Source organism: Gambusia affinis, linkage group LG08 (genome assembly GCF_019740435.1).
Source record: "Gambusia affinis linkage group LG08, SWU_Gaff_1.0, whole genome shotgun sequence".
Lineage (NCBI taxonomy): Eukaryota > Metazoa > Chordata > Actinopteri > Cyprinodontiformes > Poeciliidae > Gambusia > Gambusia affinis.
The window spans coordinates 27253940-27272980 of NC_057875.1; the positions used below are offsets into that span (position 1 = coordinate 27253940).

Genomic DNA, 19041 nt, shown 5'->3' on the forward strand with positions numbered 1-19041 from the left:
GATACATAGTTTGTGTAAAGCTGTATTGTACAGTGACTAAACCTCACCTTTATCTCGAGTGCCTAATCTTAGCGTTTACGTTAACCCACTTAACCTCTTCTGCAGTCCTAATCCTGACTGTAACTGATCTAATATTGTTTCAAAACTACTTCAACCTGAGGGATTCAGAGCGAAGACATCAGTGATGAGCAAAACGAAGGCTTTCGGGTCATGGATCAGTAAAGCAGAAAGTGTACAGTTGGTTGGTTGCATGCAACTCCAGCTCAATGAGCTTTCAATGCACCAGTTTTCAGTGGTTTTTGAGGTTTCAAACAGTGATTACAACTTCCAGAGGTGTCACAATTAACATAAAAACAATCAAGAAAATCATAAACCACCACTTTTATTTTTGACCCCATTAGGCATCAGTAGAACTAAAAGATCTAAGACTTGTTCTACATACACAAAAATACTGTCTAAATCGAGTAGGACTAGGTTAGTGAGCCCTACTCCCTTAGCGAGATAACCACGATTATTGCCCATAACTTAGTTGAATTTAACTTTAGCTGTGTGAAGCTGTAAGAATACAGTTTATAATGTTATCTATGACGGCGTATCAGGACCATTGCAGAAAAATCTAGGAAAGAACATTCAAAATTTGCAAAGTCAAAAATTTGCTGGAAAAAAGATTAAAATATGGAAATTTCTGGGTTTGAAAAGAGAAAGTTTGCAAAAAAAACAACAAAAAACTCAGAAGTATCCATGTTTTAAAAAACAAACAAAAAAAAGATAGATTTCTGGAAGAAATGTACTTTTTTCCATCTGCAAATGTATAATGTACAAGTGTTCCAAAAGTGTCCCAAACTCATTATACACTTCACATATATAAATTCTTCAATTTATTTATTTCAAGCCTTTATTTCTTGTAATTTAGATGATTATGACTTACAAGTTATGAAAACCCAAAATTCAGTCTCAGAAAAGTTTAAAATGGTCAAAAAGTTAAATATTAAAAACTCACGATATCACATCCTAATCAGCAGGTCAACTCAAAACACCCGCAAAGGTTCACTGAGCAAGAAAGTTGAGTGGAAGGAAGAAGTGTAAGAGAGAAAGGTGCAGCAGCAACAGGGATAACTACAGTCTTGAGCAAAAAGAACAGTTTCATAATTTTCTAATGAAAAAGACAGTAATGTGATGCTTTACCGAATTGTGAGCATTATTACTCAATGGCATTGAATCTTCAAAGTTATTTATTGAATTGGAACAACTCTTTATTATCACAGTTCAGGGGTATTGGAACAGAAATTAGTAAAAGCAAAGGCAAAAAAATTTTGATCTCTTAAACAATGTCAAAACATTTTTACTTTCACATTAATATACAGTTGTATATGAACTTAAGACACACAAATAAGAATAAAAAAAAAAATCCTTCCTATTCAGTAAGCGAGTATTAATCATGAGGTAGTAATAATCATGTGAGAAATTGGTTTATTTCAGGAATAACTCACACATCAACGCAAATGAACTCAAATACTTTAATTTCAACAACAAAGTCAAACCAACTATCTACTAAAAAAATAGACAACTCACATTTTACTTTATTAGACTTTTATAGACTAGGTTTTATAAAAGCACCATCACCTCACAGTGAGGCTCAATGGCGAAAACAACATTTTTGGCTTTTTTTCAGGATTCCGGGATAAATATTGCTCAGGAAGTTTCCACTTCTTCATGTTGACGCTCTCTTATTTGAGGTTTTGTAAGACGGCAAAAAGGGTAGATACTGGAAACATTTAAACCGTTTCAGAAAACTGTTGCAGAACGGGATGTCGTAGCATGACAAATTAGAGGAGTTTAAGCCGCCCCCTTGCACTTTGTCCTGCCAGTTCTTGATCCCTCTTTCTTTGTCCGTGCCTAAAGAGAGAAGACCGTGTAAGCTGGCAGCAACAATAAATTTTGTAATAATTTGATGTTTTATAATGTTTTTTTTTTCTCTACCTGGAATCGTATTATCAAGAAGAAACCCAAAAATTCCACCGATGAACATATGTGTGGTGAACAGCACTGTGATCACCTGGTCCAGCTCTTTTATTCCTTTAGAAGGGAATAAAAAAAGTTAAGCACCTTTAAAAAGATCGTGCAGTGTCAAAAGTCTTGGTTAATTAAGTTTAAGTTTCTGAACCAACAATTCCATGAAAAAGTAAAGATTTTTGTTGGCATTACATTTTTTATGTATTCCATATGCAGTTTTTGAATGGTAAGCTCATTACATGTTGAATAAAGGTTGAATAATTTTAGCCCACTCTTCTTTGCACAATTCTTTTAAAGGGACAGTATTATGTGTATTTCAGCCACATAGAATAATTTTAAGAAAGGAACGCTGTTTCCTTCACTTGTTATAAAAATGCTACATAAATCAAATATTACTCCAAATAAATTTGACATCGTAATTTAACACCTTGAAACTGGACCGGAAATTAACATGGATATTGCTCTGCTCAGAACGTCTGGGAGGAGATTAAACAGTAGGCTATTAGCTAGCATGCTAACACTAGCTGGTTTCTTCTCTGTGATGAGGTTCTGGTCAATAATTTGGATCAGGACATGTTCTCTTTGAAGTTCCAATTCATTGTGTGGGAAACAAAAATATACTGGAGACGTGGCTGTCATGTTACACCAATAACTGATTTATAATCGCATCGTAGCCTACTAATCAAATCTAATTGTAAAGTGACTAAGAATTCCTGTTTCTAATAGATTATGTCCTTTTCATTTTTCAGTGGGACTTGTAAAGTAATTTACATTGATGTAGGTAAATATATATATAATGTATAATACATATATAGCACATTATATATGTAAAATTTTACCAGCATATACAATTGAAACAATTAGCTAAATATGTTCAATTTTGTTAATTTAATGGTAAATTAGCTAAATTGTTTTAGCTAATTTACGGTTAGCTAAAACAAACAAGAATATTTTTTCTACTATGATAAATTAAAATCTGTACACATAATTATTTAAAAAAAAAAAATCATTATCACAATTATTCCTCCCCGGAGAAAGAATGGTCCAAATTCAAAATTTATCCGGAACTTTAATTCAAAATAACAGTCCTGCCCTGATGAATGTATGTACACTTAAGACCGTATCTGTTTTCTTTATTTACCATTAAAGCTCTCACGAGCTAACCACTGGGAGCTAATGAGAAAAACAAAATTTAAGCTGATAGTAGATGAAGATTGTGAAAGGGATAAAAAAATAAAAACTGTTGGAGGACTGAATGCCTGTTTACTTTCCTGTGAGAACATTTACATGTGAGTGAATGGGGTGGGGATACTTCCTGAGTGGGAGATTAAAGCATTAAAAAGAAAGCAAAACAAAGACATTAAATAATTCCCAGAGTATTTCACTTTATAAAACTTTGTGTCAGTTACTCGGCCAGAGAACCTGACTGATTTGTTTTTAATGGAACAGCCTATTCTCAAAAGCTCAGTTTTTTTTCCAAATCCGAAGATGCCACAAACAAAGTTCCAATTAACATTTATAGTATGTGTTCAAGCCTTAATCTTGGAAATGAATGTTTTCGCCTTTGCCAAGAAAAACTAAATTCAGGTCCAGGAATAAATAAATCCATCAAAAGAGGGGAGAAAAGAATGTTTGTTTGTTTTTTTAAAACTTGGAACAGTCCAGTGGCCACACAGTCTTGTTAAAATTCCAGGGTGTAGAGCTTTAAAAAATTAAGAATGTGATAATTAATATCCAAACATTTTCCGTCAATTAATGTTGCATATATGCTGTGGCAATTATAATAAAAAACAAAACTCTAAAATAAATAAATATAAATGTGCATAGACCTGACTGCGTACTAATACTAACTCTTTGTAGGAAAGTCTTCAGGTTTAATGTCAGCATTCACTTTGATCATCATAGATTGTTAGCAAATCTTTTGTCCCCAGCTCCCTTCAGAACTTCTGCTGAATTTTGTTTTGGACTCTAGTTAGATCATTCCCAAAGTTACATATCACTCATCAGCTTTCTAACAGACACCTGTGGATTTTGGGTCTGTAAGCCACTTTGAAGGTTCAATGAGCCCAAAACCTATGATTATAAAACACAAAAGTGGTATCACAAGTTCATACATGCAGGCCAAACAATGATAAAATGAAATTTCGCTTGAAGAAAACAAAAACCACAGAACATGATGCTATCGCCACCATGTTTACTGTGGTTTCGGTGTTGTTTTGGCGATACTCACTGGTGTTTTTGTGTTACACACATTTTACAATTGTGGTCTAGAATTTCCAGTTTAGAGCATACTCTCCCACAAGACTTTGGAATATTTCAGCATGACTTAGTGTTTAAAAATAGACATCTGTTTTAGCTCATGCTCTAGAAATATGTGAAATCCTGATATGGTGTGGAATATTTTTACACCCTTCTTCCAGCTGATAGTTTGGTGGCTATGCCTTTATTGCACTGATGAGTAGATATAAGCACAATGATGTTTGGCTTGGCTGGAGTTTCATTTTCATTCACCAGTTTTACCGTATTTGGCTAGAGGTTTGACCTCAGTAAGAATGAATGCTTGAACTGACAAAAAAAGCCTTAGTTTAAAGGTTTCCATACACAAATCCAAATCCTTATCAAACTGACTTGTACACAATTCAGGTTTTCTTGAAGGTGTACCAAATGTGGAAATAATTTACCCAAATTTTTACCCATTTTTACTTAGGAAAATAAATGAATGCATATGAAACCCTTAATGTTGCAGTATTTAACTTTTATTTATAACAAGCTCTTTACATATTATGTTAAAACTATCACTTTATTGTGACAGTATAATATGAGACAATAATCTGTGAAAAACAATCAAGCTGGTCTGCTTTCTCCTATAAACCTGCTGTCATCTTTACAAATACACTGTTTCATCAGAAACAACCATCAGATAAAGGAGGAGGGTGTTAGTGCTGTCAATCACCCTTCACTTTCCTATCTGATACGCTACAGCTAGTTCACCAAAATGGAGCCTGCCACAAATGCTAATGCTAGCTAGCATGGCTACCGATGATGGCGCTAAACAGTTTTCTGTGATGGTAAGTTGTTTCTCTGCCTTTAACACATTGAGAAGCATGTACACGAGGTTCAGTGACAGCGCTAAGACCTTTCTCAGGGTTGATTTGATTGCTCTGATTGGTTGTGTTTCACCGGGAGCGGTACATCTATCCAAAATGGCAACAGGAGCCATCAGCTGGGAGGCGGTGGAGGAGCTCCATCTTTTCACAGATTATCTGTCTCATACCACACTGTCGCAACATAGTGACAATTTGAAAAAAATATGTGAGAAACATATTTTTGTCAAAGTTACATATTGCAGCCTTAAGAAGGTAAGATGGCAGGACTGATTGAAGAATGTTAGATTCAAGGGAAAAAAATACATCACCAGAAGACTGAGGTCGCATTAAAAATCTAAGAAGTCAAGAAGGTCTTCTGGTGGTAAAAGGGAACCCTTTGTTGTCACCAGACCCCATGAGTACTGATTTTCTCAGTCAGTGTTAGCCTTTTATGTGGCATGTTTGACCACCAGCACAAGGGTGAACACAGAGGGCTATTGAGTGTGAATGCCAGCATGTTGGATGCCCTGCTTTCATAACATCCCTCGAGCAATAAACCTCCTAATGAAGTTGTATCGAATTGAATCAAGAACTGAAAACAGCGCTGACGTAGTTTTAATCTGAACGCACTCTTGTTTGGTTAACCCAAGACGCACACACACACACACGCACACACACACGCCAGCATGCCCAAGCAAGCTCACACCCAAGCACGCAAACAGGAAATTCTCCTGCCCAGAGAGGTGCCAGTCAAAAGTTCATGGTACCTGCTGAGCTTACTGGAACTCACACAGCCGATAGTTTTAAGAATGTCTGGAACAGTCTACGGTTTGTTTACAAAGAGCATCGAGAGGCCTCGATCTTGTTGTGCGGACAAATCAGCTGAGTGTTGAAGCTAGAGGAAGACTCTGGAGAAGGGTGCTTTATTTGATCCGGGCAGATTACAGCCACTGTCATGGGGGCCAGCCAAGAGGATTTGGGAGGTAAGCAGCCTAGACCTGAGAAAACCAGACAAGCCTTTATGCCCAGTGATGACTCTGGATTAGCACCTCCCTTGGAGACACTCGCATCACATGACTTACAGGATCAAAGTCTTATGTCTGCATAGAAGAAATGTTTAATCTTGGGGATTGCTCCTTTGACAATGCCTTCATAGAGGGTCACCACAAATGGCCTCTTTGAAACCAGTCGATGGAGCATCAAGAGTAACTAACGGCCTGTGACGTGGTTATGACGTCTTCAACATATTGCACATAGAACCCTGTCTATTTCAACTGAATAGATGTGTTTTTCTGGCTGAGGCCATATCTATACCAAGGTATAAACATACTGTATAGTACGGGTGGGAATTTATCGTATTGTTTATCATTTATCATGATAAATTTCTTATTATAAGAATTTTGATTTATTATAGTCACAATAAATTCCTATTAACGAAGTTAAAAAAAAACTGAATGTATTGCTCAGATTATTTCTTTTTTTTTTTTTTTTACGATTTTCTCCACTGTTTATTCAATGAGAGTATCAATAAATATCAATAAATAAGAAAATGTGCTTAAATTAAGTCACAGTGTGCAGATTATGGATATAAATCACACTTCTTTATGTGACTGGTGTGATAAGAAGTGTATTAAAAATAAAAATTTGTTTCAAGACTAGTATTTGTGGGGCTATGAATGTTGTATCATGCAGTCACAGTCAAACAGTTAACTAAGAATTGTCTTGTTTATTGTTATCAAAACAGTACCAAAAATAGTGATAAAACCTGAAGGCCATATCACCAACCCCAACAAGAGGTTTTTTCTTATGTGAACTGAGATTTATGTAAAAACTTAACATAAACACCACAAAGGAAGTTGATTTTTAAAATTTTTTTTATTTAATTTTATTTTATTTTTTTATGTTTTATTTACAGTTCTTGAGCAGTTTTCCCCCAGTGCTTTCACTTTTTGATAATTCATTTTTGATCATAACCTTTAAGTCGATGAGGTTGATAGGCCAATGTGAGCTAATCTTTAAACTCAATCAACTCAATCTGGGTCACTCAAACACATGGATATGACTTCACTCACAAGAAACATGTAAATTGAATTAAAACATTTCTTATTCTTTCTTATTATTTATAGCCAATGGTGCAAATGATATTGGGCTTAGTTGCACTGAACAAAAAGTAAGAAAAAAGACTCATTGACTAGTTCCTAGACCTAGAAGTATACTTTAATTTCCTCCTGATATTTTGTTTCCTCATCGTTTTTCAATCTCTGTCTCTCTCTTGCAAAGCAGCCAATACACTACCCACAGCCACCACCATTTGTGGACACTGGTACACACAAACAACCCAGAGGTACCAGTTAACCTGGATTTAACCCAGATTAAACCCTGGGCATAGGTTACAATGCTCACCTGTCACCTCAATAGTTTAATTCTTGCCTTTGACCTGTTGCACCACTTATGTCATTCTGCTTTTGCTTCCACCATCCCACACATATATGAGTAGCACAGCAGACCAGCTTTACCAACAATTATCTAGTTAGATGGTTAAACGCATTAACAGAAAGGGTCACTAATGTTCCAGAGTATAAAATATCCCCTGTGATCCACTTTTTATTTCATCTGTCGTCTTCCATAAGCTTGTATGTTTTTTCTTTCACTGTCTCACCCACAGAGGTCATACCTTGTGGGGGCTAATAAGGCTTTTTCAGTTCATCCGGTTGTGCCAGAAAGCTTGGGAAAAATAACAAACAACAAAAAAAAAACTTCCTCTATACCCAGACGCTAACAAGACACAAGCCAAAGAGTTCAAAATCTGAGAGGAATCAACGATCAGGAGCATAGAAGACACATTATTGCCCCCAGCAGGCTGATCTGGTTCTTACATGCCAATGAAACTCAGCTGATTGGTTTGGCCTGACCGGCTGAGCCACAAACTAAATCCATCTACTCCCTCTGTTGAGTCTGACAGGAGTAGAAAAATGATGGAAAAACAACAACATATTTAGATCTGTTCAGGTTAGACAACGGTAAAGTCTGTCCTTGTCACTTGGAAATCCAGGCTGAAGGCTAATGATAAACTGTTTGCCATCTGGGGCCTCTGGGATTTGGCAACACCTTCCCTTTAGAAGCTTAGGCTGGCAGAACTGCTCCCATTTTTTCAAGTGTAATCTGAAAGTGGAAACACAATGGGAGAACACTCATGTTTTCAGTCATCAGCCTGTTATTTTTTTAGGGAATCTTATCTTCAATTAATCAGATGGTGGTTTGTCATTCAAACGGCAAATATGACACGTGAAATGCAAACGATGAGCTAGCATCACCGACCGTGACTGCTTCAGGATGCAAACCAAAGAACACTGGCACTAACAAGGTATACTTCTCATGGGAGAGATATACAACAGTAACCAGATACAGTAAATGTCATTAGAGCATAGTATTCTTGCTGATACTGATAAACCAGTGACGAAGATATGGTAGTTCCTAAACGATAAGCTAGTGAGTGGTTGGCAAAATTTGTCAAACATTTCCACATGCTGACAAGCTAATACAGGCCAGCAAGTTGTGATCTTATAACCCAGAGGTGGGCACTCCTGGTCCTCGAGGGCCCGGTCTCCTGTAACTTTTAGATGTATCTCTATTTCAACACACCTGAGTCAAATAATGAGGTCATTAGCAGAACTCTGGAGAACCTGACTGCACTTAGGAGGAGATTCAGCTGTTGGATTCAGGTGTGTTGGACCAGGGAGACGTCTAAGAGTTACAGGACACTGACCCTCCAGGACCAGGAGGGCCCACCCCTGTTATAACCTGTCAGTTTAACACAGGTATAGAAAACACATGGTTGAATGAGAATTTTTTTTTTTTTGTAATAAAACGGCGTCCTGGTTGTTACCTTGTTCTGTAAAAGTTTTCTTTGCAAATTTTGTCACGTTAAAACCAACAAATTGCGACGTATTTTATTATGATTCTAAGCAATAGTGCAACAGAAAGTAGGGAAATATGCAAAGTTTACACATTTTATTGACAAACTAAACTGGAACCCCCCAAATAAAATCCAGTAAAACAACTTGTCTCACTACCTGCAATTCCTGCATAAGCTTAAAATTGTGCAAATTGAAAGTACCAAAATTAATTTGATAATTGAAACACAGCAATTTCGAAAAAACATGTTCTTCAGTAAAACATTTTTGTACTAGGATGAGGAGGTTTTTCAGTTGTATCGAAATAGATGTATTTCGCAAAACTGCAATGGAAATATTTCTTTAGCATCACAAAAGTCACGTGATCAACAACCAGGTGTTGAAAGTGGTAGGAGGATGATGGTTTGTTTTTGTTTTTTGTCAGACAATGTCTAGTTGGCTCCTCCAGAGCTCTCACAGCATCACACGGTTCATGAAAAGTTGCTCTGAAACACTTCATCAAGTGCAGCTTAATTCATCATCCGGAGATGAACAAAAGCAACACACAATAGGAAAGCTGTCAAGACAAGAAGCCACGAAAGGCAAATATTCTTTACATTTACTACACTGACAGATGCTGCAGCGGGAAGAACTCATTAGGATTCAACAAAAGTTCTCTACTTGTGTTTTTATGAATTTTGTCAAATCTTGAAAGGGTTTTATTCTTGCAACATTGTGTAAAAGAAGAAATCAGAACATACAGGCCTTAATTCATTATTAAAGAAAGAGCCAAAAAGCCCATCAGAACCAAAAAGCCCATCAGAACTCTCCAGCTGCGGGTGGAGAATCTAGCAAACCCACTGCTAATAATTATGTCTCCTTCATAGATGAGTCGATAGAAAAAAGACCTTTTGCTTCAAAACAACCATGACTTTCTGTTAGGAGTTAAACATTTGTGAGGAAATCCCTGTAAGTTAAATTGATTTTAAATCTCATATTAGAACATAAAGTTATTAAAACACAAGACCATGTCAACTGGCAATCATGTCAAATGAAGTATGTAGATATATTGCCAAATTATTTGTCATAAATTGTAACGCACGGCCCCCTAAATCTCACTTTTTCAGTGTATACTCGCCAACATTAAAACAGAGTTTTCGCAAACCTCTCCTTTGGTCAGAGTTGTTGTAAATAATTGTTGTTTGTGAAATTACAGTTTTATGTGGCTGAAAGGCAAAAAAAGACAAAAAAATGATTTGATTTTCCAGATATCTGGCTACATGTGGACTAGGCCTAAGCATACAAATGCACTTTACTTGGGTAATCATTCATTTTTGTTGTAATGTTTTCCAACCTGAAAGGCTTTTAAAAGAGTGTCTATTGTAACTTTACCTGTGTCAATGATGCCTGGATTGGAATGAAACCAGGTAGGTAGCACAAGTCCACTGAAGGTAGAAAAACCAAGGATGAGGAGGTTGCGGGACGAGTTGAGATCAACATGCTAGAGAGGGGGGAAGGAGGAGGATGAAATTAAGCCACACAACTTGTTTAAATTGGTTTATTGACTATTACTTCCAGACTATTTTGTTGTTCTGTGAAAATGAGCTGCCAACTCTGTTTTGGGACAGATCTAAAATAAAATTAGACATAATGTGGAAATAAATAAAAAAAAGTCAAATACAATTTCAAGACGGATTCACATTTGATCATAACAGGTTAAAAATGTTAAAGTGGGGTTAGCCCATAATATTTATAGACTCAGAATTGAATCAGATTGGGGGAAACAAGCAAGAATCTTTATTTTCCCAGGACACAAAATTGTCAGTACTCAACATGAATAGCAGCAGGTAAACACAAATGCACACAGAAACTGGAACTTTTGACTTTCTATCTGTTCCATCTGCATTGTGCCCTTGTGTGTTTTTCCATTTGCTTAAAAACTGAAATACAATACCCCAGGTTTCAGTTCAATGCTAAATCTGAACTCTTTGATATTGCAACCAGGTATTGTGTAAATGGTACACACTGAGCTGCAGCTCCCTCAAGGTTTTGCTATGTATAACTGGGACTCGAGGGAGCTGTAGTCGTTCAATGGAAACAAAACAGTTGTTGGATGAATAAAAAAAGGAGCCAAAACGTATAAAGTTTCAACTGTTTTACAAAGACTGATAAAAGAAATTCTTTGAAGGAAAAATATCTCATTGGGGCAGGACTTCAAACACTAATGAGATGATGAGTCGGTGCTTTGCGAGAGCAGAGCAGAGATTTCTATGTTATTGGGGTTACTTTCTTGCAAAAGCTTCCCTGGACTCCCTGCTGCTTGTTTTTTTTAACACTCGTTAAAAAGCAGCATGAGACCGCTAAGGACCAGCCAATAAGTTATGATCTAAGGCAAATAAAACCAGCACAAACCTTTTAGTAGTTATTATTTGTTATTTGAGCGCTCCAATATTTTTCAGTTTCATCAAATGTTCTGCCAGATCTCATATTAACTTGTCTATAGCGGAGAAGGAAAGCGTTGTGATTTGAGTTCCTGTGTCTCTGAGTCTCTGTGTTCTCCGGTCTGCCCTTGATTAGTTCCCAGGTGTGTCTCGTTCCCTGATTACCTCCTGTGTATTTAGTGTTACCTGGTTTCTCTGTGTCATTGTCTGGTCCTTGTCTAATGCGTTCGTCAGTCCAGTCAAATTATCTTGTTGCTACCTGTGATGAGCCCCGGTCTCCGCTCAGCAGTGCTGCTTTGGATTTTGGACTGTTTTCCCTCATTAATTATCACCATTTTTACTGCAACCTGGTTCCACTGCGTCTGCATCACCACCCACCACCACACTTCATGACAGAAAGACCAACATCTAATGAAACCTGCTATTAAAACTAAAGACCTCAGTTAATGCGTTGATACTTGATAGGAAAGTTGTTGTTGATGGAAAGTTTTCCGAAACCTTTCCAAATTTTTTTATGCAACAAATACAAAGAAACACACAATTAATCGTGAGGTGAAGGAAAATGCAAAGTTTTTAACATTTCGTATTTCACATAAAAATCTGTAAACCATGTGGAGCGTATTTATACTAAGCCCTCCAGATTCAATACTCACGAAGAAGCACATTTTTGCTGCCGTTATACCTGGAAGTCTTTTGGTATATCAGCTCTGCATAAGTAGTTGACTGGTTTGGGTTTTAGCTAATAAACAGGGACGTTTTTGTCAAAAGGTAACTTCTCATGGGGACACACAGAAGTCACACGTAGGGTACCCCAAGGTTCCAGCTAGCTCAGATTTTAACAAGTCATAACATTAGCAACCATAGCTGTGTATGCAGATGATACACAGCTCTACATTACAATGTCACCAAATGACTCCGAACTTATCCACGTACTGAACAGAACCTTGGAACAAATCAATGCGTGGAGGTGTCTATGCTTTCTCCAGCTGAACAGAAACGAAACTGAAGTTATTTTCTTTGAACCAATAGAGGAATGATCAGCGTGCAGCTTCAGATTTTGTGGCTAGATACTATCAATCTAGCCTGAAATCTGGGTGTTGTGATGGACTCAGACCTGAGACATAAAGATAATTACAAAGTGGGGATTCTGTCACCTGAAGATCATTTCTAAGATTAAAGGACTAAAGTCCCAGCAAGATCCAGAGAAACTCATCCATGTCTTTATCTTTAGTTGCATTGAGTCAAACAGCTCCACGTGATCCAGTCCTGCTGCTGGCTCTCTCACTACAACCAGGAAGATAGAGCACTTCACCCAGGTCTATAGTTCTAACACTGGCAAGTTGTAGCTCAGAATAGACTTTAAAAGACTTTCATTAGTTCATAAATCACTGAATGGCTTAGCACCAAAATACACTGCAGTCCTGATGTTGTCCTGTCATCCTTCCAGAAAACTCAGGTCTTCTGGTTCAAGTCTACTTTGTATCCTCAAAATGAAAAGCAAACTCTGAGAAGCAGTTTCTATGCTCCACTAATCTGGAATGAACTTCAAAAAACAAAACAAACAAAAAAAACAAAAAACAGATGAAACACTGAGTTCCTTTAAATCAAGGCTAATAACTCACCTGTCTAGAGTTGCCTTTGACTGGAACATTAATCAAATTGTTTGATAACAATTATTCTTGATGATGGCATTTGACAAATTTTAATGTTGTTGCTTGTTTCATAATCAGTAAATGAAGCTTATGTAAAGCTCTTTGAAATGCCTTGTTGCTCAAATGTGATATACAAAAACATGATTTGACTTGTTGCCTATCCTTTGCAAAATAGTTGGAGCTCATGCTGATGCATAGTTATTGTGAAAATTGAAAAGAGGTGTTCATTTATTGATTCCCAGAGGCAAATCAATGTGTGGAGGTGTCTTTGCTTTCTCCAGCTGAAAATAAACTAAATTAAAAACAAAATTAATTTTGTCTATAAGGTGAAAGACATTCTTAAAACAACTAAAATTAGGTGTTGGAAAATGATGATGTTGTTTTTCTTTACACTTTTTCTTAAAAAAGTGTATTGTATAAAAAAAATGTTGGTGTTGTTGAGTCAATACAGTGTAGAATCAGCTTGTAAAGCATCTGTATAACACAAACAAAAAAAAACATAATGTGTTTACCTGAAGGTTGGATATCCCCACAGCTGCAATCATGCCAAACATGACAAGAAACATTCCTCCAATGACTGGATCCGGGATGGTGATAAAAACCGCTCCAAACTTCCCAAAGACGCCCAGAGCAATCATCAAAACTCCTGTTGTCTGAAGGACGAGACGGCTGCCAACCTGAGATGAAGCAAAGAAAATGAAGATACTTGGAAACCCTGATTATATTTAGATAATTCTGGTTTAAAGATTCCTCTTGGTCTGACTTTAATTGCTGAATATTTGGAAGCGTGGCCAGCATGGACTAAACGTTTTTGTTCACTTTCTCTGCTGACATTGCTATACGACGGGCAAATTATAATTGTGAAACAGTGCAGAAACTCAACATCACTGTTAACAAATTCTACTTCTGTTTGCCGACTGGCCCAGTTGAAATTCATTATGAGAAATCAAGCTCAATTGATTTCTCAACTACAGAAAAGTTCTTGACAGTCACTAGATCCCAGCTTAATAAAACATCACCCAGGTAAATTTTGCACGTATGCAACTATGGGTATAAACATGGTATTAGAAAACTTGTAAAGACTCATTTGGATGGAGAAAAGATGTGGAAGCGATGAAACTCTACATTTAAAGGCTCGTTGTTCATACAACTCTCCAATTCAGGCCTAGAGTTATACTTGACAAAAAGATGGATTACCAGTAGATTTGATCGGTGCAGTAGAAGCTCACAACAGACTCACCCTGTAACTACCTACTTAGATACACACTCGACCTTGTGTGTTCGTTTCTGTTCTATTTCTATTTTCTTTCCTCATATTTGCTTGGCAGGCCTGAACAGATAACAGTAACGCATTTCTCACCTGTCACAGGAGTGAACTCACTGTTTAAGTGTACTGGCTTCGTAAAGCAGGACAGTGTGTCACACAACGTGATGTATGTGTGATGAGTGCTCTGGTTTAGGATGTGACCACTGGTATCAGGTGAAGCTCTGCTGGCTTTTTTATATTTGAATAAACCAGCGATACTTCAAAGACAGAAATGAAGACGCTTGTTAAATTTTCAGTTAGCAGTTACATTTTATGGTGTGCATATCACTCGGCAAGTGTCCAAAAAGCAAGAATGTTGATGTTTCTAAAGGTGTTTCGTTCATTGGAAAACAGGTTTCATAAATCAACTGTGCTGTGCGCTTTTGGACATCAGGCCATGCCCTCAGCAAAATGAGATAATGTTTCTAACGTATAATTTAAGGAAATGAAGCTTAAATTTTATGATGCTAGAAGGTGAGAAGTCTTCAATCAAAGTAAGTGAGAAGCTATTAGAGTTACAACAGCTTGTTAAAGGGGCAGTATTATGTGTTTTACAGGCACATAGTCACTTGATTATGCTAGCAAATAGCACTGTTGACTTCATTTCTTATAAAAATGCTATATATATATAAAATATTTTTCTTACTTATTTAACTCCTTAAGATTGGGTCTCTGTCACTTTAAAGACTCCTTCTTTTTCTGAAACTCAGCCTTCAGTAAGTCATCATGATATTGCTCCTCTATTAACCCTTTATCAAAGTTTTTATCACCGTTTCACTGACAAGTAGCTTGTATGCTGAGCTTAACAGATGCACAGGTGTTTGCTAATTTCTGCTGGCAAGACTGAAAGAGATGAGTGGTGGAGTCAGCAGGAGAGGGATGCTCTGTGGTAGCTTGAAGAAGCTCAAGAAAGAAGCTGCACCTCCAAATTGGTGCTAGGTCCAACCAGGTGTTTTGCACAACATAATGGTTTTCACGGGATATCAAAGGATTTTTCAAACATGCATGAAAGAATCAAGGCAACACCCCAGGAATGTTTTTGAAGAGGGAATAACATTATAACACAATTTAAAGCTCAAAATTTTCAGTTTTACACAATATTGCCCCTTTAACATACATTGCCTTGCAGAAGTAATCATAATAGTTGAGGTTTTTCTTACTTTGTTACTTTACAAACAGAAATTTATAGTCCAACACCTGGTATTACATAATTGTGAAGTGAAAGGAAAATTAAACAGGGTGTTCATTTCTTCTTTTTACAAGTCAAATGTGAAAAATATGAACCCTTTCATGGTAATCACTGTTTCAAGTTTTTGGACATGTCTCCATTAGCTTTGCACAACAGCAGACTGAACTGGGGCCCGACTGGAGCTGTGTACCTTGGTAATTCCAAGTGCAGCGATGTTTTGGCTGTAGGAAGTGGTTCCATTCCCAGTTCCAAACAGTGCGGCCAGGATGCAGCCCATGCCCTCAACGGCGATGCCTCGGTTGATGGCGTGAATGGGTGGTGGAGGAGCACCAGACAAACGAGCGCAAGCATAGTAGTCACCAATGGATTCCATGGTAGATGCCAAAACGCCTGCCATCATTCCCAACACTGAGGACAGACTTACAGTGGGAATACCCCATTGACCTATGGATAGAAAACTAATTTACCACATTTAATTTTCCAAATGGCTGTACATAAAGTTCCTCATCATTCCATCGGTTCCCAAAACAAGATACACACAAAAAAAAGAAACTGTAAAAGCTCACACAGGGTCACTGCGACCCCAGCAGAATGCATACTGGGTACAAAGCTCATTGTCTCCAATGGACAAATTCTTCAATTCTTTAGACATACTGAATTGTCATACTAGAATAGAATTAATCAAGTATATAATGTAATTGGTTAGATGGTTTAATACTAAACTAAGCCATTAATTAAATAATGAGGAAAAATAACAGTCATCATCTGACCTTACATAGTTTCTACTCTTGTATTTAATTTTCCACATCACTGGGGGAAAATAGTTATTTTGGGTGTTTTACAAGGAGCAAAGAAAAATGAAATCTACATAAAAACGAAATGGAAATGTAGAGAGTTAACAGTTTGCCTCAATTTTACAACAGTTCAGTTATGAAATTTAAAACATAAAGGTTATTGCTGTTGGATAAGATGAACTGCAGTCCCTTCAATAAACATGATGAAAACCTTGTAAGAACTGGAAGCATGGATGCCATTCATTACACAATACAACGGCTATCACAGTAAAGAATCGTCTTTAGGTTTTTTCACTACAACTATTGTGCCAACTCTAATGAGTAACTGAAGTAACGCTTGACACTCTGTATGAATGTTTTGTTTTCTTTTGTTTTATATTTTTTTATTCATAGACGTCTATGTCCCATCTTGTGCTTGCCAAAAGAAAAAGTCTTTGCAAAACTTCAGCAGGGATCAGTTTTGCTTTAGGAAAGTGTTTTTCTTTCCTAACATTAAGTATTCTGGAAAACAACACACCACAACATAAAAATTAGAATCTATATGCTGTTGGTGTACATTTCCAGTCCTCAGGGGCTGGCTTCGTGCTAGTTTTAGTTGTGTCTTTGTTCCAACGCAGCTGACTCAAATGGTTCAACTAACTGTAAAGCATGTCTAAGTTCTGCAGAGGCCTACTGAGGAACAATAATTTAATTCAGGTATGTTGAACCGCAGGAACAACTAAAACATACAGAACACCGGTCCTGCAGGACTGACTTTGGACACCGCTGCTGTATGCACTTAAAGGTAAAACATGCAACAGATGTTCACAATTTCTTCAAGTGGAGGATTCGACATGGTATTGTCTTTTAATGCACACGCAGTATGTTAACTCCTCATATGGATGATAGTTTTTTTTTTTTAAATCTTTATTAAATCCTTCAACAAATAAATATACAGTGAAACCAATGTTGACAATATCACTACTGTGAAGTATACAACCTTTAGTAGTTATACAGAGAAGGATTTGAGTTTTTAACATTTTCCCCTCTGAACCCCTCCCGATCCTCCCATACTCCCCCCACCCAGCCAGCAAAAGGAGCTAAAGGAAAACAAAAATAAAATAGTAGAATAAAAATAAAATAAAATAAAAAAAATTTAAATAAAATAATGTAAATAAAAAGTACAAACACATTGTATCTTTTATTCTTGTCCAACAGTGTTTGAGCCTTTCCTCTATGGTTTTAAGAACGGTTCCCACATACTCTGATACGCCTCAATCTGACCGTTTATCTTGTAGATGAGTCGTCCATAAGAAGCAGTTTCTAAAAGTGCTGGATACCATTCTGTATAAGAAGGGATACTTTGACCTTTCCAGTGTCTTAATATAACTCGTTGAGCCGTAGTGAGGGCTATGTTTAACCATTGTACAATGATAGAGTGTTTCTTGTCACATCTGCCAACAACAACTGTAGGAGATGTTCAGTGGATTTCCGGAATGAAATCACTCCCATCAAATTACACTTAAAATTTAAACCACTGGCATTTCAAAAAGTTTATTTTGGTGGAAAAACTACTAAATTTTACTCCTCACTATGAGCAAATGTTTGGCATTATCATTATTTAGTTCTTTGCCACTCGAGCATAGCGCAGGTGAAGGCATAGTGCACACTGTTGACAGACGTCAGGATGGCCGAGTGGTCTAAGGCGCTGCGTTTAGGTTGCAGTCTCCCCTGGAGGCGTGGGTTCGAATCCCACTTCTGACACATATCCTTGTATTTAAGTGGACTGAGAATGTTAGTTTCTTGTCACATCTGCCAACAACTACTGTTGGAGATGTTCAGTGGATCTCCGGGATGAAATCACTCCCAACATATTACGCTTAAAATTTAAACCACTGGCATGGCAGAAAGTTTATTTTGGTGGAAAAACTGCTAAATTTTGCTCCTCACTATGAGCAAATGCTTGGCATTATCCTTATTTAGTGTTCTTTGCCACTCGGGCATAGCGCAGGTGAAGGCATAGTGCACACTGTTGACAGAGGTCAGGATGGCCGAGCGGTCTAAGGCGCTGCGTTAAGGTCGCAGTCTCCCCTGGAGGCGTGGGTTCGAATCCCACTTCTGACACATTTGCTTATATTCAAGTGGATTGAGAATGTGAGTTTCTTGTCACAACAGCCAACAACTACTGTTGGAGATGTTCAGTGGATCTCTGGAATGAAATCACTCCCATCATATTACACTTAAAATTTAAACCACTGGCTTTCAATAAGTTTACTTTGGTTAAAAAACTGCTTAATTTTGCTCCTCACTATGAGCAAATGATTGGCATTATCCTTATTTAGTGTTCTTTGCCACTCGAGCATAGCGCAGGTGAAGGCATAGTGCACACTGTTGACAGACGTCAGGATGGCCGAGCGGTCTAAGGCGCTGCGTTCAGGTCGCAGTCTACCATGGAGGCGTGGGTTCGAATCCCACTTCTGACACATTTGCTTATATTAAAGTGGATTGAGAATGTGAGTTTCTTGTCACATCAGCCAACAACTACTGTTGGAGATGTTCAGTGGATCTCCGGGATGAAATCACTCCCAACATATTACGCTTAAAATTTAAACCACTGGCATGGCAGAAAGTTTATTTTGGTGGAAAAACTGCTAAATTTTGCTCCTCACTATGAGCAAATGCTTGGCA

General features: G+C 37.3%; 1 protein-coding gene and 3 non-coding genes across 4 annotated transcripts in view; 3 read left to right on the forward strand and 1 right to left on the reverse strand.

Moving 5' to 3' along the window:
* Nucleotides 1-1503: 1503 nt before the first annotated feature.
* si:dkey-106n21.1 (solute carrier family 23 member 1) overlaps nt 1504-19041 on the reverse strand; it is an 80460-nt gene continuing 62922 nt past the window's right edge. Inside the window, exons 8-12 of the mRNA XM_044124009.1 lie at nt 15771-16024; nt 13598-13762; nt 10385-10493; nt 1981-2076; nt 1504-1896 (exon numbers count right to left, since the gene is read on the reverse strand). Coding sequence (XP_043979944.1) covers nt 1712-1896; nt 1981-2076; nt 10385-10493; nt 13598-13762; nt 15771-16024 — 809 coding nt within the window. The 3' untranslated portion in view covers nt 1504-1711. The remainder of the gene's footprint in view (nt 1897-1980; nt 2077-10384; nt 10494-13597; nt 13763-15770; nt 16025-19041) is intronic.
* Nucleotides 18035-18117, forward strand: trnal-uag. The gene has a single exon. It is a non-coding gene; the product is annotated as a tRNA-Leu (tRNA).
* trnal-aag lies at nt 18395-18477 on the forward strand. The gene has a single exon. It is a non-coding gene; the product is annotated as a tRNA-Leu (tRNA).
* trnal-cag lies at nt 18754-18836 on the forward strand. The gene has a single exon. It is a non-coding gene; the product is annotated as a tRNA-Leu (tRNA).